The sequence below is a fragment of the Labrus bergylta genome, chromosome 9 (genome assembly GCF_963930695.1).
Source record: "Labrus bergylta chromosome 9, fLabBer1.1, whole genome shotgun sequence".
In the NCBI taxonomy this organism is placed as follows: domain Eukaryota; kingdom Metazoa; phylum Chordata; class Actinopteri; order Labriformes; family Labridae; genus Labrus; species Labrus bergylta.
The window spans coordinates 7,600,341-7,627,622 of NC_089203.1; the positions used below are offsets into that span (position 1 = coordinate 7,600,341).

The 27,282-nt window shown below is 43.0% G+C and overlaps 4 protein-coding genes and 3 non-coding genes across 7 annotated transcripts; all 7 read right to left on the reverse strand.

Annotated features, from left to right (window-relative positions):
• Positions 1 to 861: 861 nt before the first annotated feature.
• Positions 862 to 936, reverse strand: trnak-uuu (transfer RNA lysine (anticodon UUU)). Its single transcript has one exon. It is a non-coding gene; the product is annotated as a tRNA-Lys (tRNA).
• A 1,895-nt stretch (positions 937 to 2,831) lies between these two features.
• LOC110003528 (uncharacterized) lies at positions 2,832 to 9,397 on the reverse strand. Its single transcript, XM_065959009.1, has 13 exons — positions 9,100 to 9,397; positions 8,147 to 8,296; positions 7,972 to 8,058; positions 7,722 to 7,877; positions 7,526 to 7,603; positions 7,167 to 7,346; positions 6,786 to 6,962; positions 6,091 to 6,653; positions 5,582 to 5,909; positions 4,509 to 5,313; positions 4,174 to 4,383; positions 3,084 to 3,896; positions 2,832 to 2,972 (listed from the first exon to the last, which is right to left on the reverse strand). Exons 2-12 carry the CDS (start codon positions 8,294 to 8,296, stop codon positions 3,151 to 3,153), a joined length of 3,480 nt encoding a protein of 1,159 aa, XP_065815081.1. The 5' UTR covers positions 9,100 to 9,397; the 3' UTR covers positions 2,832 to 2,972; positions 3,084 to 3,150.
• Positions 9,398 to 10,161: 764 nt separating this feature from the next.
• trnak-cuu (transfer RNA lysine (anticodon CUU)) lies at positions 10,162 to 10,234 on the reverse strand. Its single transcript has one exon. It is a non-coding gene; the product is annotated as a tRNA-Lys (tRNA).
• A 151-nt stretch (positions 10,235 to 10,385) lies between these two features.
• trnak-cuu (transfer RNA lysine (anticodon CUU)) lies at positions 10,386 to 10,458 on the reverse strand. Its single transcript has one exon. It is a non-coding gene; the product is annotated as a tRNA-Lys (tRNA).
• Positions 10,459 to 11,260: 802 nt separating this feature from the next.
• Positions 11,261 to 12,938, reverse strand: LOC136180021 (uncharacterized). Its single transcript, XM_065959109.1, has 2 exons — positions 12,843 to 12,938; positions 11,261 to 12,731 (listed from the first exon to the last, which is right to left on the reverse strand). Exons 1-2 carry the CDS (start codon positions 12,918 to 12,920, stop codon positions 11,640 to 11,642), a joined length of 1,170 nt encoding a protein of 389 aa, XP_065815181.1. The 5' UTR covers positions 12,921 to 12,938; the 3' UTR covers positions 11,261 to 11,639.
• A 6-nt stretch (positions 12,939 to 12,944) lies between these two features.
• Positions 12,945 to 14,108, reverse strand: LOC109978134 (uncharacterized). The gene is made up of 2 exons (XM_029276178.2): positions 13,535 to 14,108; positions 12,945 to 13,411 (listed from the first exon to the last, which is right to left on the reverse strand). Exons 1-2 carry the CDS (start codon positions 14,106 to 14,108, stop codon positions 13,128 to 13,130), a joined length of 858 nt encoding a protein of 285 aa, XP_029132011.2. The 3' UTR covers positions 12,945 to 13,127.
• LOC114918884 (uncharacterized) lies at positions 14,059 to 17,017 on the reverse strand. Its single transcript, XM_065959107.1, has 8 exons — positions 16,884 to 17,017; positions 16,709 to 16,795; positions 16,469 to 16,615; positions 16,273 to 16,350; positions 15,914 to 16,093; positions 15,533 to 15,709; positions 14,838 to 15,400; positions 14,059 to 14,656 (listed from the first exon to the last, which is right to left on the reverse strand). The coding sequence occupies exons 1-8, from the start codon at positions 17,001 to 17,003 to the stop codon at positions 14,176 to 14,178; spliced, it is 1,833 nt and encodes a 610-aa protein (XP_065815179.1). The 5' UTR covers positions 17,004 to 17,017; the 3' UTR covers positions 14,059 to 14,175.
• Between the last annotated feature and the right edge of the window lie 10,265 nt (positions 17,018 to 27,282).

The following is a 27,282-nucleotide window of genomic DNA, read 5'->3' on the forward strand; positions in this document are numbered from 1 at the left end:
ACCCACAACCCTGAGATTAAGAGTCTCATGCTCTACCGACTGAGCTAACCGGGCTACATTTTTAAGAAAATGACGTCAATTTTTGTTATGCATACTATTATACATCATGAGTAAATGATGTATGGACATGTATAAGATGTGTGAAACAGCTCACGTGAAAGGCCTGTCACACATTCCTCATCTATGTTCTGAACGATGAAGATAGCACCCAATGTGGGGCTCGAACCCATGACCCTGAGATTAAGAGTCTCATGCTCTACCGACTGAGTTAACCGGGCTACATTTTTAAGACAATGACGTCAATTTTTGTTATGCATACTATTATACATTATGAGTAAACGATGTATGGACATGTATAAGATGTGTGAAACAGCTCACGTGAAAGGCCTGTCACACATTCCTCATCTATGTTGTGAACGATGAAGATAGCACCCAATGTGGGGCTCGACCCCATGACCCTGAGATAAAGAGTCTCATGCTCTACTGACTGAGCTAACCGGGCTACATTTTTAAGTAAATTACGTAAATTTTTGTTATGCATACATCATGAGTAAATGATGTATGGACATGTATAAGATGTGTGAAACAGCTCACGTGAAAGGCCTGTCACATGTTCCACATCTATGTTCTGAACGATGAAGATAGCACCCAATGTGGGGCTCGAACCCACGACCCTGAGATTAAGAGTGTCATGCTCTACCAAATGAGCTAACCTGGTGATATTTTTAAGAAAATTATGTCAATTTTTGTTATGCATACATCATGAGTAAATGATGTGTGGACATGTATAAGATGTGTGAAACAGCTCATGTGAAAGGCCTGTCCTATGTTTCACATCTATGTTTGAAAGGATGAAGATAGCACCCAATGTGGGGCTCGAACCCACGATCCTGAGATTAAAAGTCTCAGGCTCTACCGACTGAGCTAAAGCTGGGGAACAATAGTCTGTATGGGGGGGGAAGAAAGAGGAAAGAAGGGGGAGAAGGGGGAAGGAGGAAAAGGAGGAAAAGGAGAGGAAAAAGAGGAAAAAAGAGAAAAAAGAGAAAGAAAGAAGAACTCTTAATGGCCCTTCTGCAAGTCAAAAGTTACTCCAAGTCATTAGTTTTCATAAAATTTTAGAAATTACTCAAAATGATGAATATTTCTAGTTTTCATATAGGGGAAGATTGGATCCGAAGGACGGGGGTTCGAACCCTGTCTGGACCAAAACAAACTTCACAAAGTGTTTTGGATTGTTCAGATGAAAAAGTAATTTTAAATAAGAAAACAATACTTGATTCTGTTTAGCATTCAAAATGTGTAGGAAAGTGATATTGTGTTTGTTTTTCATTTCTTCTCAGAAGTTAAGTGGTATTGACATAAGTCATCTAATTGTTTTAGATATAAGACTTTACTTACTAAAAAATAGCAAATATTATTGTAATATAATTTTTATATTACTGTGTCAAATTGCTAAGAAATAAGTCAAATGTAAGAATTGGAGTAGAAGCACACACATTTATTGAAATATTTCAATTAAAAAATCTAAAAACATTTAAATAAAAGGCACATTTCACATTTTAGGACATTTCCTTTAAACAAAATAATGATATATTTGGCGTTTTAGCCTCTAGCCTCAAACAGACTAATGCTGTAGATTGAATCTGAATCTCTGAACTTGAGATTTTACACCTGCAGCAGACTCTGTGAGTCATGACTGTCTACAATGAGTGGGACACTCGAGTCCAGCTGTGGTTGATTTTCCAAGCAGTATCTACAGCGTGTTTACATGGACGGGACGGTACACACTCCTTATTTGAATGCCATGTAAGCATTTTAAAAAACTAAAATGTGAAGAGACAGACAGGACGGGGCAGACAGAAGGGGAGAACAATGAATCATCATTTATTCTCGGCCCTTTTCCTCCTCATTTCTTCCAGCCACTGCTCCAGTGGCATCCCTGCGAAAGTGGGGCAATAAATGTATCCATGAAATTGCCTGTGGCCACTGTCTTTGTTCCGGGGCTGATGGCATTTGCGGCACTTATTATGTTCCACCTGACGATTGTAGGGCCTCTGGGAAGGGGGTGGAGGGGGAAGAGGTCCATCAGGGGCGATAGGCCTGGGAGAGGGGACAGCCAACATTAACAACAAGGGGCTTTGGGCAGGGGTAGGGTTTACAAGGGCAGGAGCAGCTGTAGGCAGAGGTGCAGGCAGGGGAAATAACTGCCTCTGAATGGGCACCTTTGGCCGGACAGTGGCTGGAGCAGCAGTGTGTGGCGCAGCATGCTTCCTTTTTAAAAGTGCCTGTCCTGCAGTGGATTTGGGCAGGCTGTAGACATGCTGAGGTCCACACTGCTGAGGGACAAAGGTGGGGCGCCCTAGAGCTGGTGGCAGAGGCACAGGGGCTACAGGAAGAGGGGCAGGCAGGTTGACCCCCTGCAGAAGGACTGCCAAATCCTGCCTCTTCACTCTATGATTGTGCCACTGTGTGAGGGTGGTCTGGTTGACCTCATACAGCTGGAGAGTGGTGTCCTTCATTAGAGCTCCATTGTCCCTCACCAGCTGCCTAACCTTCCGATAGTCCTTCAGCATGAGAGACCATCTTGTCAGGCTGCCCTTTCCCTTTTTCTTTGGGCTCTTGTGGAGCTGACAGAGCCTGACAAAGATGGCCTCCACAAGCCGACAACAGTCGGGCCACTGTGCCGGTGATCCACTTGACCCCAGGACGCAGCGCCTCATGCTCTCCGCACCGGGGGTGAATTCCAATTTATTTTTTGGTGACCTGAAGTACCCCGTCTTCAGCCTCTCCTGGTACCTGGCTGCATAGACCACCCGCTGCTGGTCAAATGGCAGAAGATTTTGCCACAGTGACAAAATGGTGCTGGTCTGCTGGTTGCTGAGAGTGAGAGACGTCTCATTTCTCAGCCCAACCAGGTACTCTGCCAGGCTGTCCACCCTGTCCATCCCTGGCATGTTATGCTCATCAACAGCCTGGAAAATATAACAAAATTAAAATATAATTATTCTAAATATTCATATTGGCAGGGAAACTAAGAAACAGATGTGATAAAGAATGATGCAGTACATCACACAAACACTTACCAACAGTTGCTCAGATACAGTGGGAGCTGGGGGGGCAGAGGGCATGGTGGTGGTGGGATCTGTGGGGCTAGAGTGCATGCTGGTGATGGGGGCAGGAGGGGCAGAGGGCATGGTGGTGGTTGGAGCTGGGTGGCCAGAGGTCATGCTGGTGGTGGGAGCTGGGTGGCCAGAGGTCATGCTGGTGGTGGGAGCTGGGTGGCCAGAGGTCATGCTGGTGGTGGGAGCTGGGTGGCCAGAGGTCATGCTGGTGGTGGGAGCTGGGTAGCCAGAGGTCATGCTGGTGGTGGGAGCTGGGTAGCCAGAGGTCATGCTGGTGGTGGGAGCTGGGTGGCCAGAGGGCATGCTGGTGGTTAGAGCAGGAGGGGCAGAGGTAATGCTGGTGGTGGGAGCTGGGTGGCCAGAGGTCATGCTGGTGGTGGGAGCTGGGTGGCCAGAGGTCATGCTGGTGGTGGGAGCTGGGTGGCCAGAGGTCATGCTGGTGGTGGGAGCTGGGTAGCCAGAGGTCATGCTGGTGGTGGGAGCTGGGTAGCCAGAGGTCATGCTGGTGGTGGGAGCTGGGTGGCCAGAGGGCATGCTGGTGGTTAGAGCAGGAGGGGCAGAGGTAATGCTGGTGGTGGGAGCTGTGGGGCCAGACTGGCTGAGGCAGAATAATGTCAAATGTGGGGTCATGTCCGCCATCATCAAAACCCTCATCCTCTGGCTCCTCAACAGCCACATCCTCCAACAGTTGCTCCGTCTCCTCTGTTTCAGGGTCAACATTCTGCATTGCCCTTCCTGTCTGGCGGTACAGGTAGTCAATACCTATCAGCTCTCCTGGGAACGAAAAGAGAATACTCATTGCTCATTTCTGAAAATGTGTTTTTTGGCTTAACCATGGTTGAATTAAACAGAACCATACAACACAACAGAGCTTCTGAGTTTTTAAAAAAGCAGGTTAGCTTCTTCAAAAGACAAAACCGTTGCATGGCCTTTTTAAATATGTACTCTGAGTTAGCTGTTAAACTTTATTATAAAACTCACTCAGTAATGATAATGATATCTAAAAGGTATGAAATAAAACCATTAATTATGATGGGAAAGTGACACACACCAGTATACACTGCAGGGGGTTGGAAGGAGGGGGCAAGTTTCCTTCCAAGCACCTTGACACTGAAGGTGTTGACACAGTGCACAAGGTCCCCTGAGTAGGTGAGGAGTGAGGGAGGTTTGACAGCCAGTGCCGCAGCACCACGGTCCTGGTTCCACCTGTTCAGGCCTTCCAGGAGGTACAGCTGAAAATTCAAACTGTTGGCACTGGTTCCTTAAAATAAAAACAACATATATTTTAAATTCATACAATGAGCTATTTGTACAATGTCAGGTGACACATGTTCTATGCTAAATACTTTATGTCAAAGAGCTAGGTTATACTTAATTGAAACTGACCTGGAATGAACCTGGCCAGGTGGCAGTGGAAGGACTCCAGTGATGTTGAGCCCCTGGCACACCTGTAGGTGGTGAGGACGATGCCCTCCTTGGTGGATGATCCTGTCTCTGTGTAGAGAGGAACACCTGGCTCATCCTGGATGCATTTTACATGCTTCCTCTGCTGTTCCCAGATGTTCGCCATCCTATCCCTGTCCAGGAGTGGCACACCAAGGAAGTCACTGCCCTTCTCCCCCATAAGCTCTTGCAAAAGGAGGTCAATCATTGAGATGGTCTCCTTCTCTCCTCTTGTCCTCCTTCTGCAGTAGAGCACCAACTCACTCTTCCTAATGTTCTGGTTCACAAGGCTATCAGTGATGCCAGGAACCCCCTCCCGTTTCAGCTGCTCCCTCTTGACCCGGCGCAGCAAGGCAACGTCACCTGCATCCCACTCAAATATGCAGCAGGACAGACGAGCCATGAAGATGGGGTAAAGGGGATGGGCATCCTTGGTGCATCCTGATGCCAGCCGCCGCATGAAATGATAAATGTCCAGCTTGACCACAACGTCTGGCCAGCCACCAAATCGTGCCTTAAGCTTGGTCTCCTCCCCATCCTTCTTGCAGCATCCACAGTCCACATACAGGAGCTTTGGAGGAGCCACACCTGCTTCCCTGTACCTCCGGATGAGATCAGCCACCATCAGGTCCAGCCCAGAGCCTTCCTGAGCAGTCAGGACACTGATCAAGATCTGACCCACCTCGTTACTAACTGAGGAAAGCCAGAGGGCAGTCCCCTTGGCAATGCCCGATAACTTCCTGGTGATCTGAAAGTATACAGAGGAAACATTCAGTGACTTAGGTCTAACTAGCATATCATTTTGTCTGGTATTGACTTATGTATTTACATTTTGTAAGTATACCATTCTTTTTCAGTACAGTTTAACAGCCTTTTACAGGTAAAATCATTTTAACATTGCGACTTAGGGATGAAGAATATCCCTTTTTAGTCATTTTGTCAGTTTGAGTGATGCTTTGATACACGTTTTTGTAGAATTGTGACATGAGAATAAGAGCAGTGATGAGGAATTGTACCTTCTTTGTGGAGTCCATCTTCAGGATGGAGCCAAAGGTAGATGTAATGCTGGCTTTGATGTGCTCCAGCCTGCTTAAGATGTCCCGCCCGTAGACCGCCAGCATCCACTTATAGGTGGGAATGGCCACAGGCTCAGGCGGGTCCTGAAACACCACAGGGAACAGGCTGGGCCGGCCCACAAAGTCAGAGCATGCCCCGAGGTACTGGCAGAGGCGCTGCAGCCACTCCTCGCTGTGGTTCTCCCTCAGCTGCTTCACCAAGCGAGACGGGCTGTTGCCCAGGGTCCTCTCCCGCAGGAAGCGGATGACCCGAATGTCACAAGCATATCTGTATTAAAAGAAAGGGAAGAGACAGAGACATTTAGACAAACACAAAAAGACAGTCCAACCTCTTATAGCAGTCTGTTTCAATTACAGACAATTTTCAAATAAACAATGTAACACAATAATATGTATTCTCATTAACATTTTTTTGTACATGCTTGTTACAGTGGTGTCTTTATACTCACTTCTGAGTCAGGATGAGCCTGAATTCGAGCCGGTGAGCCAGGTCAAGCTGGTCCAGGATGGTCTTGCTGCTGGACAGGTAGTTGGTTTTGCAACCAATGCTGTTGCACCTGAGGGTCTCTGTGACCATCAGGTAGTACCTGTCCACGTCAAGGACCTGACGGGCTCTCTTGTGGGCACCGTATCCCACCAGCTGCTTCCCACACACAGGACAGGTTAGCCTGACCTTCCACAAGTGGTACGGCATCCACACAAGCAGGCGATGATTAAAAAAGCGCTCTGGAGTGGGGGCCTGATGGTAGATGAGCGCTGGCCCGGGTGGCTCGTACCACAGCTTCAGGTCGGTCCGTAGCCGCTGGTTTCTCCACAGAGCTGCAGAGATCCATCTCTGGTCCTGGAGGGGGATGGTCATCCTCATCTTCACTGGCAGCCAGGGTAGGTCAGGGCCAGGGGCAGCCAACACATCCTCCGCTGACATATTGCTGAGAGGATCAGGACCAGGAGTGGTAGAGGAGGCACAGACAGAAGGGTCTGAGGAGGCACTGGAGGGAGCAGCTGTTACAACCTAATAATAAACAAATTATGTACAGAAAGACACACACAAATAAAACATTAACACATCATAAATCACTGAACTGCTTAGGTTAGGGTTTGATGTTTGGCAACAACAACAAAAAATTATCAATAGGATTCTTACAGCGGCAGTGGCTGGGGGGATTATTGAGGCTGATGACACAGGAGTGGGGGGAAGAGAGAAGGGGGAGCTGGTCCTAATATATTTTCTGGGACTCTGGGCAGGGGATGATGTCCTCCCTGATGTTGGTGTTGCAGTGCCAAAGTTTGTGGTGGTACTGGTCGATGTGCTAATAAGGGGCTGAGAGAGAAACAGGAGGAAATACAAGGTTATAAACTAAATCGTGTATCATTATTGGGCATATAAGATTAAAACTTGAAGTATAGCTTCAGGCAATGATAAGGCATTTAAGCACATGAACACACCATTGATCACTGAACTGCTTAGGTTAAGTTTGGCACACAAAAATTATTTGTGAACAACACAATTGAAAAGGGTTCTTACAGCTTTAGCAGTGGCTGGGGGGATTATTGAGGCTGATGAAAGAGGAGAGGGGGGAAGAGGGAAAGGGGAGCTGGTCCTAATATGTTTTCTGGGACTCTGGGCAGGGGATGATGTCCTCCCTGATGTTGGTGTTGCAGTGTCGACGTTTGTGGTGGCACTGGGGGACGTGCTAATAAGGGGCTGAGAGAGAAACAGGAGGAAATACAGGCTAATGAATATCTACAAAATCATGTATCACTACTAGGCATAATAAATCATTGTGTCATAATAAGACATGATAAAGCATTTAACCAAGGAGAAATTATGTCACAAGCAATACTATAAATCAAATGTATGCCTAGACTGTCACCATACCGTACCTTTGCAGGCTTCCTAGCCACAGTTAAATTTGGCTTCAAAGCAGCACCATGCGACCCGCCAAACCGTGGTTTTGTAAACTGAAAGAAAATGAATGTAATCTTACAGGATGCATGATCATGTCATTTATTCTGTAAAACATAGAAGTCAGTAGTTAAGAGTCATTGGGTAAAAATCACAAACAGAATAAAGATTTACCATAGCCAGATTCAAAGCAGGCCTCTGCACAGGTCCAGCAGATGTTGATGCTGAGGAGGCAGCAGCAGCAGCAGCAGCAGCGCTTGAAGGGCCTTGCCCTTGACCAGTGCCAACAGTGGTACGGGGAAATGGGGTGTCAGGGACTGAGCTGGAAGGCTAAAGATGTACAGAGACTTTTGAAGTCATTTCAAGCAAACGACACAACAACAAAAAATGTGCACACAACAATTTGATGTTAGTTTAAAAATACCTTCTTAGTGTGGAAACCACAGCCACATGTCTGTGGCCCCCCAAACAGAGATGCCTGTCCCCTCCGTTGCATCGGGCATTTGTCAATCTGTAATATTTCATGACAAAAAATAAGCAAGTGTTTCTATTAGCTTTATCATGTGTGACTGTATTGTAATTGCTTAATACAACTATACCTTCAGATAGAGGTCATTCCACTTCTTCTGGCGGGGAGCAGGCCTGTTTCCTGCATCAGAGGGCCAAACCCCTGAAGCAGCGAATCTCCGCAGGCGTGACATCCACTCCTCATCACCCATAGCCTTGTGCTTTTTTTGTTTTGTTGCCATCTGTGGCCAAAAGAAGTCAAAATTAATATCCCATCAACTCCCTTCATATGTACACATGGGCTAATGCTGCGACCATAAGATGATGTAATATAAGACAGGACTTTATAAATCTCTGTGGGATAATACCATTGTTAGACCAGCATAACTAGAACAAAAACTGGATAAAGTATGGCAAAAGTAAAATACAGAACTGAATAAATTCAACGAGGGGGGGGAGGGGGAGGGGGGGGGGGGGCAGTGTCCCGCTCAGTTTTTCTGTTATTTCAGTCGTGGCTATTATGAAATCTATTGATAAACAGCCTACCACAACTAAACTCTGCATTATGTTTTACTAATACATCTGCTTTTCGCATTAAGCTCGTTAAATAGGGCGATTCAATTTATTCATAACTAAGTTAGCTATATAGAATTAGAATGAGATATTCTGTTTTAGATGAAGTGGCCCGATGCAGGAGCCGAGCCTGAAACCCTATGGATAATGACGATGTTAACACGACACGGCAAAATAAGATAAAAACATAACTTACACGTCTCTAACTCTAGCAGCAACAATCATTTTAGTGAATGAAGATATGGTCTGTGTTAACCAAGGTGACCGGCCGGCTTCTTACCGTCAAGTTATTCAACACCGTCAAGTTAACGTAACGTTAAACTTGGATAACAAAGTTTCTTTAACTAGCTAGCGTTTACCCTGTACACATTCAGTCAGTCAAACTAGTCAAACTAACCACAATGAACAATCTAACTACGGGAAAATAATATATTATGAGTGACAGACAATAGTTTAATTGATGACAGTTTACCTTGAGCGATGATGAAGTCGAGTCCCGTTCAATGGATTCTCCGCTACCGGCGAAAATGTATGGGCGGGATATCGAGGCGAGCGCTCATTTCCGATTGGCTCGCACGCAGCGCAAGCTTGCGGGGCTGCGATTGGCTCGGAGTCTAAAGATGCAATGCCAGCCACGCGATTGGCTAACATTTTTGAGGAAAGATGAGAACGGGGCGACGCGATTGGCTTAGAATGATGAGGAAAGATGAAAACGGGACAGAGCGATTGAAAGCTGAGATCCAGTCGTACTGCCGTCGCTCACCGCTAACCAGGCTATATTTTTTGGAAAATTACGTAAATTTTTGTTATGCATACTATTATACATCATGAGTAAATGATGTATGGACATGTATAAGATGTGTGAAACAGCTCACGTGAAAGGCCTGTCACATGTTCCACATCTATGGTCTGAACGATGAAGATAGCACCCAATGTCGGGCTTGAACCCACGACCCTGAGATTAAGAGTCTCAGGCTCTACCGACTGAGCTAACCGAGCTACATTTTTGAGAAAATGACGTCAATTTTTGTTATGCATACTATTATACATCATGCGTAAACGATGTATGGACATGTATAAGATGTGTGAAACAGCTCATGTATAAGATGTGTGAAACAGCTCACTGAGATTAAGAGTCTCATGCTCTACCGACTGAGCTAACCGGGCTACATTTTTAAGAAAATGACGTCAATTTTTGTTATGCATACTATTATACATCATGAGTAAATGATGTATGGACATGTATAAGATGTGTGAAACAGCTCACGTGAAAGGCCTGTCACATGTTCCACATCTATGTTCTGAACGATAAAGATAGCACCCAATGTGGGGCTCGAACCCACGACCCTGAGATTAAGAGTGTCATGCTCTACCGAATGAGCTAACCTGGTGATATTTTTAAGAAAATTACGTCAATTTTTGTTATGCATACATAATGAGTAAATGATGTATGGACATGTATAAGATGTGTGAAACAGCTCACGTGAAAGGCCTGTTCTATGTTTCACATCTATGTTTGAAAGGATAAAGATAGCACCCAATGTGGGGCTTGAACCCACGACCCTGAGATTAAGAGTCTCATGCTCTACCGACTGAGCTAACTGGGCTATATTTTTTAGAAAATGACGTCAATTTTTATTATGCATACTATTATACATTATGAGTAAATGATGTATGGACATGTAAAAGATGTGTGAAACAGCTCATGTGAAAGGCCTGTCACACATTCCTCATCTATGTTCTGAATGAAGAAGATAGCACCCAATGTGGGGCTCGAACCCACGACCCTGAGATTAAGAGTCTCATGCTCTACCGACTGAGCTAATCGGGCTACAATTTCAAGAAATTGACGTCAATTTTTATTATGCATACTATTATACATCATGAGTAAACAATGTATGGACATGTAGAAGATGTGTGAAACAGCTCACGTGAAAGGCCTGTCACACATTCCTCATCTATGTTCTGAATGATGAAGATAGCACCCAATGTGGGGCTCGAACCCACGACCCTGAGATTAAGAGTCTCATGCTCTACCGACTCCGCTAAAGCTGGGGAACAATAGTCTGTATGGGGGGGGGAAGAAAGAGGAAAGAAGGGGGAGAAGGGGGAAGGAGGAAAAGGAGGAAAAGGAGAGGAAAAAGAGGAAAAAAGAGAAAAAAGAGAAAGAAAGAAGAACTCTTAATGGCCCTTCTGCAAGTCAAAAGTTACTCCAAGTCATTAGTTTTCATAAAATTTTAGAAATTACTCAAAATGATGAATATTTCTAGTTTTCATATGGGGGATAATAGGGGAAGATTGGATCCGAAGGACGGGGGTTCGAACCCTGTCTGGACCGAAACAAACTTCACAAAGTGTTTTGGATTGTTCAGATGAAAAAGTAATTTTAAATAAGAAAACAATACTTGATTCTGTTTAGCATTCAAAATGTGTAGGAAAGTGATATTGTGTTTGTTTTTCATTTCTTCTCAGAAGTTAAGTGGTATTGACATAAGTCATCTAATTGTTTTAGATATAAGACTTTACTTACTAAAAAATAGCAAATATTATTGTAATATAATTTTTATATTACTTTGTCAAATTGCTAAGAAATAAGTCAAATGTAAGAATTGGAGTAGAAGCACACACATTTATTGACATATTTCAATTAAAAAATCTAAAAACATTTAAATAAAAGGCACATTTCACATTTTAGGACATTTCCTTTAAACAAAATAATGATATATTTGGCGTTTTAGCCTCTAGCCTCAAACAGACTAATGCTGTAGATTGAATCTGAATCTCTGAACTTGAGATTTTACACCTGCAGCAGACTCTGTGAGTCATGACTGTCTACAATGAGTGGGACACTCGAGTCCAGCTGTGGTTGATTTTCCAAGCAGTATCTACAGCGTGTTTACATGGACGGGACGGTACACACTCCTTATTTGAATGCCATGTAAGCATTTTAAAAAACTAAAATGTGAAGAGACATACAGGACGGGGCAGACAGAAGGGGAGAACAATGAATCATCATTTATTCTCGGCCCTTTTCCTCCTCATTTCTTCCAGCCACTGCTCCAGTGGCATCCCTGCGAAAGTGGGGCAATAAATGTATCCATGAAATTGCCTGTGGCCACTGTCTTTGTTCCGGGGCTGATGGCATTTGCGGCACTTATTATGTTCCACCTGACGATTGTAGGGCCTCTGGGAAGGGGGTGGAGGGGGAAGAGGTCCATCAGGGGCGATAGGCCTGGGAGAGGGGACAGCCAACATTAACAACAAGGGGCTTTGGGCAGGGGTAGGGTTTACAAGGGCAGGAGCAGCTGTAGGCAGAGGTGCAGGCAGGGGAAATAACTGCCTCTGAATGGGCACCTTTGGCCGGACAGTGGCTGGAGCAGCAGTGTGTGGCGCAGCATGCTTTCTTTTTAAAAGTGCCTGTCCTGCAGTGGATTTGGGCAGACTGTAGACATGCTGAGGTCCACACTGCTGAGGGACAAAGGTGGGGCGCCCTAGAGCTGGTGGCAGAGGCACAGGGGCTACAGGAAGAGGGGCAGGCAGGTTGACCCCCTGCAGAAGGACTGCCAAATCCTGCCTCTTCACTCTATGATTGTGCCACTGTGTGAGGGTGGTCTGGTTGACCTCATACAGCTGGAGAGTGGTGGCCTTCATTAGAGCTCCATTGTCCCTCACCAGCTGCCTAACCTTCCGATAGTCCTTCAGCATGAGAGACCATCTTGTCAGGCTGCCCTTTCCCTTTTTCTTTGGGCTCTTGTGCAGCTGACAGAGCCTGACAAAGATGGCCTCCACAAGCCGACAACAGTCGGGCCACTGTGCAGGTGATCCACTTGACCCCAGGACGCAGCGCCTCATGCTCTCCGCACCGGGGGTGAATTCCAATTTATTTTTTGGTGACCTGAAGTACCCCGTCTTCAGCCTCTCCTGGTACCTGGCTGCATAGACCACCCGCTGCTGGTCAAATGGCAGAAGATTTTGCCACAGTGACAAAATGGTGCTGGTCTGCTGGTTGCTGAGAGTGAGAGACGTCTCATTTCTCAGCCCAACCAGGTACTCTGCCAGGCTGTCCACCCTGTCCATCCCTGGCATGTTATGCTCATCAACAGCCTGGAAAATATAACAAAATTAAAATATAATTATTCTAAATATTCATATTGGCAGTGAAACTAAGAAACAGATGTGATAAAGAATGATGCAGTACATCACACAAACACTTACCAACAGTTGCTCAGATACAGTGGGAGCTGGGGGGGCAGAGGGCATGGTGGTGGTGGGATCTGTGGGGCTAGAGTGCATGCTGGTGATGGGGGCAGGAGAATACTCATTGCTCATTTCTGAAAATGTGTTTTTTGGCTTAACCATGGTTGAATTAAACAGAACCATACAACACAACAGAGCTTCTGAGTTTTTAAAAAAGCAGGTTAGCTTCTTCAAAAGACAAAACCGTTGCATGGCCTTTTTAAATATGTACTCTGAGTTAGCTGTTAAACTTTATTATAAAACTCACTCAGTAATGATAATGATATCTAAAAGGTATGAAATAAAACCATTAATTATGATGGGAAAGTGACACACACCAGTATACACTGCAGGGGGTTGGAAGGAGGGGGCAAGTTTCCTTCCAAGCACCTTGACACTGAAGGTGTTGACACAGTGCACAAGGTCCCCTGAGTAGGTGAGGAGTGAGGGAGGTTTGACAGCCAGTGCCGCAGCACCACGGTCCTGGTTCCACCTGTTCAGGCCTTCCAGGAGGTACAGCTGAAAATTCAAACTGTTGGCACTGGTTCCTTAAAATAAAAACAACATATATTTTAAATTCATACAATGAGCTATTTGTACAATGTCAGGTGATACATGTGCTATGCTAAATACTTTGTCAAAGAGCTAGGTTATACTTATTTGAAACTGACCTGGAATGAACCTGGCCAGGTGGCAGTGGAAGGACTCCAGTGATGTTGAGCCCCTGGCACACCTGTAGGTGGTGAGGATGATGCCCTCCTTGGTGGATGATCCTGTCTCTGTGTAGAGAGGAACACCTGGCTCATCCTGGATGCATTTTACATGCTTCCTCTGCTGTTCCCAGATGTTCGCCATCCTATCCCTGTCCAGGAGTGGCACACCAAGGAAGTCACTGCCCTTCTCCCCCATAAGCTCTTGCAAAAGGAGGTCAATCATTGAGATGGTCTCCTTCTCTCCTCTTGCCCTCCTTCTGCAGTAGAGCACCAACTCACTCTTTCTAATGTTCTGGTTCACAAGGCTATCAGTGATGCCAGGAACCCCCTCCCGTTTCAGCTGCTCCCTCTTGACCCGGCGCAGCAAGGCAACGTCACCTGCATCCCACTCAAATATGCAGCAGGACAGACGAGCCATGAAGATGGGGTAAAGGGGATGGGCATCCTTGGTCCCCTTGGCAATGCCCGATAACTTCCTGGTGATCTGAAAGTATACAGAGGAAACATTCAGTGACTTAGGTCTAACTAGCATATCATTTTGTCTGGTATTGACTTATGTATTTACATTTTGTAAGTATACCATTCTTTTTCAGTACAGTTTAACAGCCTTTTACAGGTAAAATCATTTTAACATTGCGACTTAGGGATGAAGAATATCCCTTTTTAGTCATTTTGTCAGTTTGAGTGATGCTTTGATACACGTTTTTGTAGAATTGTGACATGAGAATAAGAGCAGTGATGAGGAATTGTACCTTCTTTGTGGAGTCCATCTTCAGGATGGAGCCAAAGGTAGATGTAATGCTGGCTTTGATGTGCTCCAGCCTGCTTAAGATGTCCTGCCCGTAGACCGGCAGCATCCACTTATAGGTGGGAATGGCCACAGGCTCAGGCGGGTCCTGAAACACCACAGGGAACAGGCTGGGCCGGCCCACAAAGTCAGAGCATGCCCCGAGGTACTGGCAGAGGCGCTGCAGCCACTCCTCGCTGTGGTTCTCCCTCAGCTGCTTCACCAAGCGAGACGGGCTGTTGCCCAGGGTCCTCTCCCGCAGGAAGCGGATGACCCGAATGTCACAAGCATATCTGTATTAAAAGAAAGGGAAGAGACAGAGACATTTAGACAAACACAAAAAGACAGTCAAACCTCTTATAGCAGTCTGTTTCAATTACAGACAATTTTCAAATAAACAATGTAACACAATAATATGTATTCTCATTAACATTTTTTTGTACATGCTTGTTACAGTGGTGTCTTTATACTCACTTCTGAGTCAGGATGAGCCTGAATTCGAGCCGGTGAGCCAGGTCAAGCTGGTCCAGGATGGTCTTGCTGCTGGACAGGTAGTTGGTTTTGCAACCAATGCTGTTGCACCTGAGGGTCTCTGTGACCATCAGGTAGTACCTGTCCACGTCAAGGACCTGACGGGCTCTCTTGTGGGCACCGTATCCCACCAGCTGCTTCCCACACACAGGACAGGTTAGCCTGACCTTCCACAAGTGGTACGGCATCCACACAAGCAGGCGATGATTAAAAAAGCGCTCTGGAGTGGGGGCCTGATGGTAGATGAGCGCTGGCCCGGGTGGCTCGTACCACAGCTTCAGGTCGGTCTGTAGCCGCTGGTTTCTCCACAGAGCTGCAGAGATCCATCTCTGGTCCTGGAGGGGGATGGTCTTCCTCATCTTCACTGGCAGCCAGGGTAGGTCAGGGCCAGGGGCAGCCAACACATCCTCCGCTGACATATTGCTGAGAGGATCAGGACCAGGAGTGGTAGAGGAGGCACAGACAGAAGGGTCTGAGGAGGCACTGGAGGGAGCAGCTGTTACAACCTAATAATAAACAAATTATGTACAGAAAGACACACACAAATAAAACATTAACACATCATAAATCACTGAACTGCTTAGGTTAGGGTTTGATGTTTGGCAACAACAACAAAAAATGATCAATAGGATTCTTACAGCGGCAGTGGCTGGGGGGATTATTGAGGCTGATGACACAGGAGTGGGGGGAAGAGAGAAAGGGGAGCTGGTCCTAATATATTTTCTGGGACTCTGGGCAGGGGATGATGTCCTCCCTGATGTTGGTGTTGCAGTGCCAAAGTTTGTGGTGGTACTGGTCGATGTGCTAATAAGGGGCTGAGAGAGAAACAGGAGGAAATACAAGGTTATAAACTAAATCGTGTATCATTATTGGGCATATAAGATTAAAACTTGAAGTATAGCTTCAGGCAATGATAAGGCATTTAAGCACATGAACACACCATTGATCACTGAACTGCTTAGGTTAAGTTTGGCACACAAAAATTATTTGTGAACAACACAATTGAAAAGGGTTCTTACAGCTTTAGCAGTGGCTGGGGGGATTATTGAGGCTGATGAAAGAGGAGAGGGGGGAAGAGAGAAAGGGGAGCTGGTCCTAATATGTTTTCTGGGACTCTGGGCAGGGGATGATGTCCTCCCTGATGTTGGTGTTGCAGTGTCGACGTTTGTGGTGGCACTGGGGGACGTACTAATAAGGGGCTGAGAGAGAAACAGGAGGAAATACAGGCTAATGAATATCTACAAAATCATGTATCACTACTAGGCATAATAAATCATTGTGTCATAATAAGACATGATAAAGCATTTAACCAAGGAGAAATTATGTCACAAGCAATACTATAAATCAAATGTATGCCTAGACTGTCACCATACTGTACCTTTGCAGGCTTCCTAGCCACAGTTAAATTTGGCTTCAAAGCAGCACCATGCGACCCGCCAAACCGTGGTTTTGTAAACTGAAAGAAAATGAATGTAATCTTACAGGATGCATGATCATGTTATTTATTCTGTAAAACATAGAAGTCAGTAGTTAAGAGTCATTGGGTAAAAATCACAAACAGAATAAAGATTTACCATAGCCAGATTCAAAGCAGGCCTCTGCACAGGTCCAGCAGATGTTGATGCTGAGGAGGCAGCAGCAGCAGCGCTTGAAGGGCCTTGCCCTTGACCAGTGCCAACAGTGGTACAGGGAAATGGGGTGTCAGGGACTGAGCTGGAAGGCTAAAGATGTACAGAGACTTTTGAAGTCATTTCAAGCAAACGACACAACAACAAAAATGTGCACACAACAATTTGATGTTAGTTTAAAAATACCTTCTTAGTGTGGAAACCACAGCCACATGTCTGTGGCCCCCCAAACAGAGATGCCTGTCCCCTCCGTTGCATCGGGCATTTGTCAATCTGTAATATTTCATGACAAAAAATAAGCAAGTGTTTCTATTAGCTTTATCATGTGTGACTGTATTGTAATTGCTTAATACAACTATACCTTCAGATAGAGGTCATTCCACTTCTTCTGGCGGGGAGCAGGCCTGTTTCCTGCATCAGAGGGCCAAACCCCTGAAGCAGCGAATCTCCGCAGGCGTGACATCCACTCCTCATCACCCATAGCCTTGTGCTTTTTTTGTTTCGTTGCCATCTGTGGCCAAAAGAGGTCAAAATTAATATCCCATCAACTCCCTTCATATGTACACATAGGCTAATGCTGCAACCATAAGCTGATGTAATATAAGATATATAAATCTCTGTGGGATAATACCATTGTTAGATCAGCATAACTAGAACAAAAACTGGGTAAAGTATGGCAAAAGTAAAATACAGAACTGAATAAATTCAACGTGGGGGGGGGGGGGGGGGTCAGTTTCCCGCTCAGTTTTTCCGTTATTCAGTCGTGGCTATTATGAAATCTATTGATAAACAGCCTAGCACAACTAAACTCTGCATTATGTTTTACTAATACATCTGCTTTTCGCATTAAGCTTGTTAAATAGGGCGATTCTATTTATTCATAACTAAGTTAGCTATATAGAATTAGAATGAGATATTCTGTTTTAGATGAAGTGGCCCGATGCAGGAGCCTGAAACCCTATGGATGATGACGATGTTAACACGGCAAAATAAGATAAAAACATAACTTACACGTCTCTAACTCTAGCAGCAACAATCATTTTAGTGAATGAAGCTATCCTCTGTGTTAACCAAGGTGACTGGCCGGCTTCTTACCGTCAAGTTATTCAACACCGTCAAGTTAACGTTAAATTGGATAACAAAGTTGAACAATCTAACTACGGGAAAATAATATATTATGAGTGACAATAATTTAATTGATGACAGTTTACCTTGAGAGATGAAGTCGAGTCCCGTTCAGTGGATTCTCCGCTACCGGCAAAAATGTATGGGCGGGATATCGAGGCGAGCGCTCATTTCCGATTGGCTCGCACGCAGCACAAGCTTGCAGGGCTGCGATTGGCTCGGAGTCTAAAGATGCAATGCCAGTCACGCGATTGGCTAACATTTTTGAGGAAAGATGAGAACGGGGCGACGCGATTGGCTTACAATGATGAGGATAGATGAGAACGAGACAGAGAGATTAAAAGCGGAGATACAGTCGTACTGCCGTCGCTCACCGCTAACTGGGCTATATTTTGAAGAAAATTATGTCAATTTTTGTTATGCATACTATTATACATCATGAGTAAATGATGTATGGACATGTATAAGATGTGTGAAACAGCTCACGTGAAAGGCCTGTCCCACGTTCCACATCTATGTTCTGAACGATGAAGATAGCACCCAATGTGGGGCTCGAACCCACGACCCTGAGATTAAGAGTCTCATGCTCTTACGACTAAATGAGGTCAATTTTTTTCATCCATCCTATCATATATCTTGAGTTAATGAAGTATGGACATGTATAACATTTGTGAAACAGCTGGCTATATTTCAAGAATATTACTTCAATTTTTGTTATCTATACCATAATACATCTTGAGTAAATGATGTATGGACATGTATAAGATGTGTGAAACAGCTGGCATATTGAAGGCCTTTTCCACGGCTAAACTCTAAAGGGTAAAACTCACGCCCAATGTGGGGCTGGAACCCATGAACTGAGCTAACTGGCTTACATTTTCATGAAAATTACATCAATTTTTGTTATCCATACTATTATACATCATGAGTAAATGATGTATGGACATGTATAAGATGTGTGAAACAGCTGGCATATGGAAGGCCTTTTCCACGGTTATACTCTAAAGGGTAAATCTTGCACCCAATGTGGGGCTTGAACCCATGATCCTGAGCTTAAGAGTCTCATGCTCCACCTGTGTTAAATTCCTGTGGCCTACTAAACAAGTTGACCAGTCAACATTATTCTCACTATATCATCATTTTTTACACCTGTACTCTCAAACTCAATTCTTTATTTAATGATGTCAAAGCCCAGGCCACACACAACTGAAATGTGGTATTTAAACTTATTTTCATTGGATTTGTGATACAGTTTCTATGCAGAAACCCCATTTTTAAGTCTTAAAACCACTTATATCTGAGAAGGATATGAGTTTGAAAGCGCAAATGAATGCCTATTATTTCTCTTCTGTCGTCAGTGTACCTGAGATCTGGATATAATAACTCATGTTTGAATTTAATATTTTTGCTTTGATTTTGATGATGATGATGACAGTTTTAAACATGATATTCCAGCTCAACTAAGAAGGTATCAACGGTGTGGACCAAATACAAATCAATTTGACTATATAATCTAAAAGTATGCATAGTTTCACTCATTATAATCACAACTACAAGGCTGTGGTGTTTTGGTTTAAAATCAAATGGAAAACACATACATTCACTAAGAATGAACTGTGGCCAGTTACAGCTGTAAAAAGTGTGTAATTTGCTCCTTCAATCTGCTCTGTCTCAAGGTGGAATTCACAAAGCATATAGCGCTAATGATATTCAGACACAAAACCCCCAAAACAGGTTTACCTGCTCAATGCAGTTTGTGCATGGACAGTGTCTGCCTGGACGTGATTTTCACTCTTGCCTTTGTTTAGGCAAAAGTAGTTACTACCTCTGAGAAACTACAATTCAATGTTATAGCTTAACCGTCCCTGGTTCTAATTCATTGAGCAAACCATCTTCTAGATCGATCTAAATTTTACCAAGGTTCTTCATTCCACTTGTACAAGTCAGAGACAAGTAGCAAACATTAGGCCAGGTGGTAGACCGGTGAGGGTCAAGCACTGAAATAGATCATAACAATGATTATAGGTCATGTGATATGATCCGTTTCTGTATTTGACCACCATTTCTGTCAGTGACAAAATGTAATGTGCTAAGAGAGTGTAGTTAAAGGATAGCTACAGTAGCAGCTGGAGTTCTTAGTGTCAAGACGTATTTCACAGCTCTCAGGTCATCTCTGTTTTAGCTCGTGGAATTTTACCAAAAGGTTAAAACTAGGACAGATTAATGTGACATAGGGAAGACAATGGCCATGGCACTAAATAATCATTACACAACTGAATATGCTCTGGTGGACTGTTTTATTGTGCTCAAAATTGTTTGAACAAGATGTTATTTCAATGTTTACTTTTTTCTTCAACACTTTGATACAGTACACTTTTCGGCAGTCTTCAAGTAACAAAAACACACCACTAAAAACCAAAGATGGACAAAAATGTGACACAAAAACAGCAGCCCAGCATATCACAGCACCTCCACCTTTCCACAACACTTCCCCTTAGATATATCAAGGCTTTCTATAACTTATTGCTATTGGTACAGACAATTGAACAATTCTAAGTAAGTTTACCTACATCTCAGCATATTTTGACAAAGAGCATTTTATTTCAGTGAACATCAGCTCATATGGTGCTGTAACAGTCTGGAGTTTAATCCAGTCCTTATAGTAAAGCTGGGTTGTATTTTTCCAGTTTTCAGGATAAGCCTGACTGCATTAAGAAAGCCTGTACAAGATGAGTCAAATTGTTCTTTTGTAAGTCCAGTTGGAAGAATGTATTTGTCTCCAAGAAGGTAAAGATGTAGGGTCTTTGGCAAAGATTGATCTAAGTATCAAATCTGGGATCAAAATGGTGAACCAGTGGGCAATCCCACAAGAGGCATGAAAAAAGTACCAATAAATCAATTAGACCAAACTTTTTAAGTCTGACTGGAGTCCAATAGTCTCTATGACGTATCTTAATAATGTATTAATGAACTCTTTATAGACACACATATTATAGACAGTATTTTCCAAAACCTCTTGTTCACACTCAATATCCAAGTCCCTTTACCAGATCATCCTGAGATGCTCACTTTTCCAACACAAAGGTTGCAAAATGCAGAAGGTGATATTACATTTTGTGAAAGCTTTAAAAAAAACTTTGCACACATTGTCCTCCACATCGTATGTTGTGGCCTTGGCCACAACCTCAGCTTTCCCTGTATTTTCTTGTGTTTCCCCATCCCCTTTGTGTCTGTCTGTTCCTCCCTGTCTGTGTTTGTCTGTGTGGCAGGCCTGGCTCATCATTCTCCAGTCCTGCCTCCTCATTATCTGGTTAAGCCTGTCCACTTCAGTTTGTCAGTTTGTTTGCTTTTTGCTATTTTTAGAATTACTTTTATTTTTGCCCTAGAAGTTTTTGCCTGCCCGCCACAACCCCACCTTCCAGATTACCTGCCTCTCTGCTTCTTTTTTGGAAAATAAACTACCCTTAAAACCAGCCCCTGCGTTTGTGTGTTGCACTTGAATTCAGCTTTTAGTGAAATCATAACATTTTACACAACTTTCTACTTGTAAGCATTTGCAAAAGTCCTGTTTATCAATTAGATTATATCGATCTTTAAGCCCCTGATGAGTAGTAATATCCTCCCTCAATTAGTTCTGCGATTGTGGCTGTCCCCTTGATGCCAAGAAAAACGATAAGGACAGCACTCCAAATTTGTGTATTTAATTGCCACACTAACATTTCGAGCCGAGGCTCTTCTTCAGCGTGAAACAGGACATTTTTTCAAACATGCACGGGTATAATCAATTTCTACTTGTCCAAGATGAGCACTCCTCCATCGCAGCAGAGGGAGTCTCCACCACACATCCCCCAACCCTCATGAGCTTCCTCAAATCGAGGTGCATAGGCCATGCAATACACAATCAACATCCCCTTGATGCACCATGTGCACCAGATTGATGAGTACCCTTGTTCATGTTAGACTTGTAAAACACATTTGATGGACTTTATTCCAAACCTCCCGTGAGTGCTTGAATATTGATTTAATATCTCCTTCAGGAGGAGATTTTTTTGGTTTGAGACAGATCTAAAGGGGGAGGCAAGTGACTTCTCTTGAATAACCAAGATCTAACAACAGTTAACGCTCACATTGCATTACCTCTGTAAAATCAATATACTTTGAACATTATATTTCACTGCTGTGAAACACTACGAGTGTGTACCTCAGAAAGAAAGTGTAACATACAGTTCTTCTATAAAACACAAATAAGCCGTTTTGTTGGTAGAAACAGGGTAATGTACTGTACAGTACCCTTGAACACTTGAAGCTGTTCCAGTGTCTCATTTTGGCCAGATGACCTTTCATGAAAATTAATGGATTATGCTGTAATGTGGATCAGCCATAACATGTAAATGTTTAGCCTAATAAATCTTGTTTGTATCAAAACAACAATTATTTTGATGGAGAGTTTGTGTAATATGCCTGGATTGGCTGGATTTGTGACTTATGTATCGAAAGCTTTTTTACTCTGTCCTGTCTCGGTCTCAGACTGGGCAAATTTTTATTCAAGACTGGTCGAGACCACCATTGATTGGCCATTTGTCTAAAGGAACCAATACATAGTTAGATTTTTTTTTCCCCTGGTTACATTCGCAACCTTCCCGGTGTTAGGGTCTGAATGAGTGACATGCCTTCCTCTTGGTCTTGACTCGGCTTCGATCTCTAAATGTCTTGGTCTTGTCTTATTCTCGGAGCACTCTGGTCTCAGGTATGTCTTTGGTCAGTTAGTGTGGTCTTGGCTACAACACTAACATGCACACCCACACACATATCTATACATATACGTATATATATAATTTATATACATTACAAATGGTAATAAGAACTAAACAGAGCACATGAAATTGTGTTCACATTATCAAGATTAATAGTTAATAGTTGAATAACACCATTACTTCTACCATAAAAAACCATACCAAATCATATACTTTGACATTTCTGGTTGTTGTACCTTCATTCATCTTTTAGCCTTTCATAATTCCAAACCATGCAAATGCAACAGAAACAGATAATCCTCACAGCATGAAAGCATCAGCAAAATGCTTGATGTAAACACACAAATGCACCTTCAACAACACGTGTCATTTCTCAATCAGTATCTAAAACGTTTTAAAAATACATCTTAGCAATGTTTTATCATGTCTCAAAAGTACAACCTGCCTGTCTCAGGGAGTGAAGGATGTGCTTTTATATCACGGCATGCTTTAAATTACCTTCAGTTGTCAGACGGTGAGATTGCACTTGATTTCATATTTCAAAGCCCATAAACAAGCTTTGACATACTTTGATATAATCTAGAGGTACACAATCAAACCCACAAAGCATAATGCATTCCCACTTGTGCACACAGGTCATATATTTTCTGCAGCTCCTTCTGAACCACCAGAACACACACACACACACACACACACACACACACACACACACACACACACACACACACTACTTGTTGCTAGGTACCTTGTCAGGCCGTCATGTTGGATTTACCAGGAACACACTCAGTCAAGCTGTTCTGAGAATACGTGCAGGGAATAGTTTCTAGATATTGATTCCTTCCATGTAATCTTAAAATTTCTTACAGGGATGATCTTCAATCCAAATATTGACTCCTTCCCAGCAGCAAGCTTTTTAAATTACTGCAGGGACAGTCTTCAGTACAATTACAGTGCAGCCACGGGAAAGTGGGCTCCAGATCTTGACAAGGTGAGCAAATATGCAGGAGAATTGACTTGGCAGAGAAGACCAGGCAGGTTCAACCATCAATTCCAATTGAAACACTTAAAAAAGGAAAAGAGAAAAGGAAGACTGAGTGAGTACAATACTCATTTGAGTCAGTTTTGTACACAGCTGTTTACGCTGAAAATATTCCCTTGTGTCATTGATTTACAGAGCTAAACAAAATGAAAGAAAAGAAGCACAAATTATAGTTCATGCTTTACAGGTTCAAATGCCAAATGAAATGAAACATACATTTGAGATAGATTTTCATCATGTAACCATTATGATAGAACGTACGTCACTTATCTGCTGATGCACACTTTCTTTCAAAGTCTTTGACAATGTGAATTCAGGTCAGAATCTAAAATAAGCAAGTTAGCAATCTAGTTTTTAAATGATTTTACTCAGTCATTAGTTAATGGTACGGTATCGTACCGGACTGAATACACCCCTGCCTGATTTTACTTTGACCGTGTGGCCTTTTGGATCCATTGTGTGTACTTTGAGTCAGTCTCTAAATTATTATTTTTTTAAATTGCATTTTTTAATTAGAGAACTGATGTCATTATCCACAATATCACCAACAGGATATGGTTATTTTTAACCAATGAAAACAAATCTGTGTGGCTTATTTTTTATAACCTGCCCTTCCCGGGCCATGCATTCATCAATGCAGCTCTTTAGCGAAAGTTCATTCAGGAAGACTATATTTGAAAGCTGGTTTTATTGTTTATTCTCATACTGTGTCACATCGCTAATCCAGATATGCTCACTTATTTTCTTGAAATCATCAGCTGTTCACATCGCCTGGTCAGATATCCAATAGCTCTGCTCGACTCCCTCATCGTTAGCAGTTCACGCTGCTGTCTTTTTAAATACAACTATTTCTTCCACTAGTTCAGTCATGCCATCGTTAGGTACGACCCTCCACTTCCCCACCACCACAGAGCCCTTTCATCACCTTCTTCATCCCATCAGCCTCAGATGGTGTGATCAGCTATTTTCTCATCAACCCCAATCTTCACTGCTCAATCAGCTTCTTCATTCCATATGCCAAGACGACATTATCAGCCAACGCCTCAACTAGAGCATGGCTCGGGTCCAAAAGATCCACCCAAGCCAGTGCAGAAATAACCGTATTTACAGGCCAGAACCCGACTGAAACCGATGATTTTTAAAGATAAAAGGGTTTTTATAATTAAAGTTTTAAGTTGTCTGAATGCCAGGTTCAGATGAGATCTTATTGAGTGCAACACGACGCATGTAGGCTGTTGTATATATTTGTTTAAAGATCCCTATAGACATGTATTAAAACACTTAAATAATAAAACATTTTTTTTTATTGTCTGGACTCCATGGGGGGATAGATCTCGCTGGTGCTCAGGGCAGACATCTTCGATCACCCTATCTACCTGTAGAGTTCAAGCGCCAAAGATTCTCTGACAATGATTCAACATCACTTATGTGAAATAAATATTTATTTGTGATTTACTTGTCTCTCCTGATTGATCTCTAACCACTCTAACCAGCTACTGTAACTAAAGTTAAACCAAGAGAAAAACTATAAACGATTTATAAATGACTATAAATGATCCTCTATTGCAGTGAAAGAAAGAAAGAGGGTAACAACACTGTCTGAAAGGCAGACTTAATCATCTAGATAACAGTGAAGGTGCAAACAATCGCTTGCTTGCTGCTCATAAAGCTCATGAATCTTTAGTTTTTTCCTCTGCTCTCAATGATGATTTATGGACCTAAATCATCATATTTATTAGCTTAGAACTTCACTTGATAATTATACATACACAGTAAAAAGTAGGAGAGGTTTATTACCTATCAACTAAATCAAAACTGTCAAAGTGGATGATTTTTAAACAGGCTGCATTATTGTCCTCAAATGAGGTCATGCCCTTAGCTACAGACACTTATAGGCAGATATCTCGCCATAATCACGTTTCCACAAATAGAGTGATAACATGAAACCCATGTAACTTCCAGAAGTGGACCTCAATGATGAGCATGTGAATTTTAAGTGGGGGTTTTGCAAAAGTATACTTGTAGATCTTTGAGCCCCTCTTGCCAATAATCTCAAATGGTGCTGGAATGGATGTTTCTTTCCACGCCCAAATCTTTGGAGGAACAGAAATATGGCGGATCTGAACTCATTGTTATCCACTGAACTTACTTTTTGCAACTTAGTTGCAAGTTGCCAACTACCTCATGCTGATTCTCAAAGAAAACCATCTGTCAGCCTGATTTCAGCCAGTCTGAGACCTCAGACGAGCCATATTCTTCTGCCAGGCCAGAGCTCGTTTTAGTATCCAACAATAGTTTGTCTATTTCATGAAATTAAGTTCCCTAAGAAGCAAAAGTTCCCTACTAAATGTGTGCATAAAACTTTACTGGTTGGTATAAGAGAAGTGTACTGTACATTTAGGAATAATAAATCTCATATTACAGATGCATCATAACCTTACATAACTCAGGTTGTTTCAAGACATAATCTCCAGGGGTCTCATTTATAAAAGAGTGTGTAGAATCCATACTAAAAATGTACGTGCGCCAAAAACCCAGAAATGGCGTGCGCAAAAAATGATTCAGATTTATAAAACCGTTCGTACGCACACCTGCACGCAATGTTCCCTTTATAAATCACGATCCACCTTGAAATGTGCGCACGTAGATTAGTCCCATGTTCTGCTCTCTACACGCCCACAATCAACCATAAACAGTCAATGCAAAGCAGCTCGTGAATGAAAATGCATACAAACAAGGAGGCGGAGCAAAGGTTTCCAGCGCTGGATCGTGAGACAAAGAAACAAAATTTCGGACCCAGAAACGGAGGATTTTGTGAATGAAGTGAAGGATAAAATGGACACATGGATAGTTTACTGCAGCAGGAGGATCACAAACTTCCACACAGAAATCAAAGAATGACATCATGTCGCTGCTGCATTCACGCTGTCCTCCTACAGCACCAAAACATCCACCGTTCATCATTACGCACGAGTATATCTGCAATGTTTAAATGTTTACGGGACCCACACTGACTTCTTCATATTGTCAAGAGTGCTCACGTCAGTCAGCAGTCTGCCTCACTGTTTGATATTAGTAATCAAAAGTTTGATCAACAAACAAAAACGTTTGATTGTTGGCCCCTTTTTTTTGTAGGAAACTCCGTCTGCTCTGTGACTAATTATGAGGATAGACCTAATGATCCTGTCAGAGATGCCCCGACTTAATGTCCTCACTTGAATTATTTACAGAATAAATACGTGCAGCTGATGAAGATGTGCTGAGTATGGAGGAGGCGAAATGTGTGAAGCCACCGCCATGTCTCTGTGTGCTCTGTGCGTATTGACGCAGTCATCTTTATTAAAACTAATAACCACACTTGATGATAAATGCACGATATTCAAAGAAATTAATGAAAAGTGGTGGCTTAATGGTCTTTATTAGTCTAATGTTTAACTCTACATCAGTGATTACATTAGTGTACAAGTCCGGTCCTCTAGGGTCTGTCCGGGATAATGAAGGCGAGAGACGGCGCTGATGCAATATGTAGGCTATGTGGCAGACTTATATATATATATATATATATTTTTTTTTTTATGTTTATATATTGTCATAATGAAAGTTACTTATCGGAAACGGCTCACTACATGCGCGATTATAGCCTAAATAAAATCGTGGGTTTAAATGATTATGATGACGTGGATCTGTCAGTAAAGTTTGATATTTGATATAAGAGACATCAATATGTATCTGCAGGCTTCAATTCACCACTTCGCCGTCTGTGTCGCCAATTTCCCATGCCTCCAAAATGTACGTACACCTGGGTCACAGTTTGCTTACCGGTGCACACATTTTACTGTCAG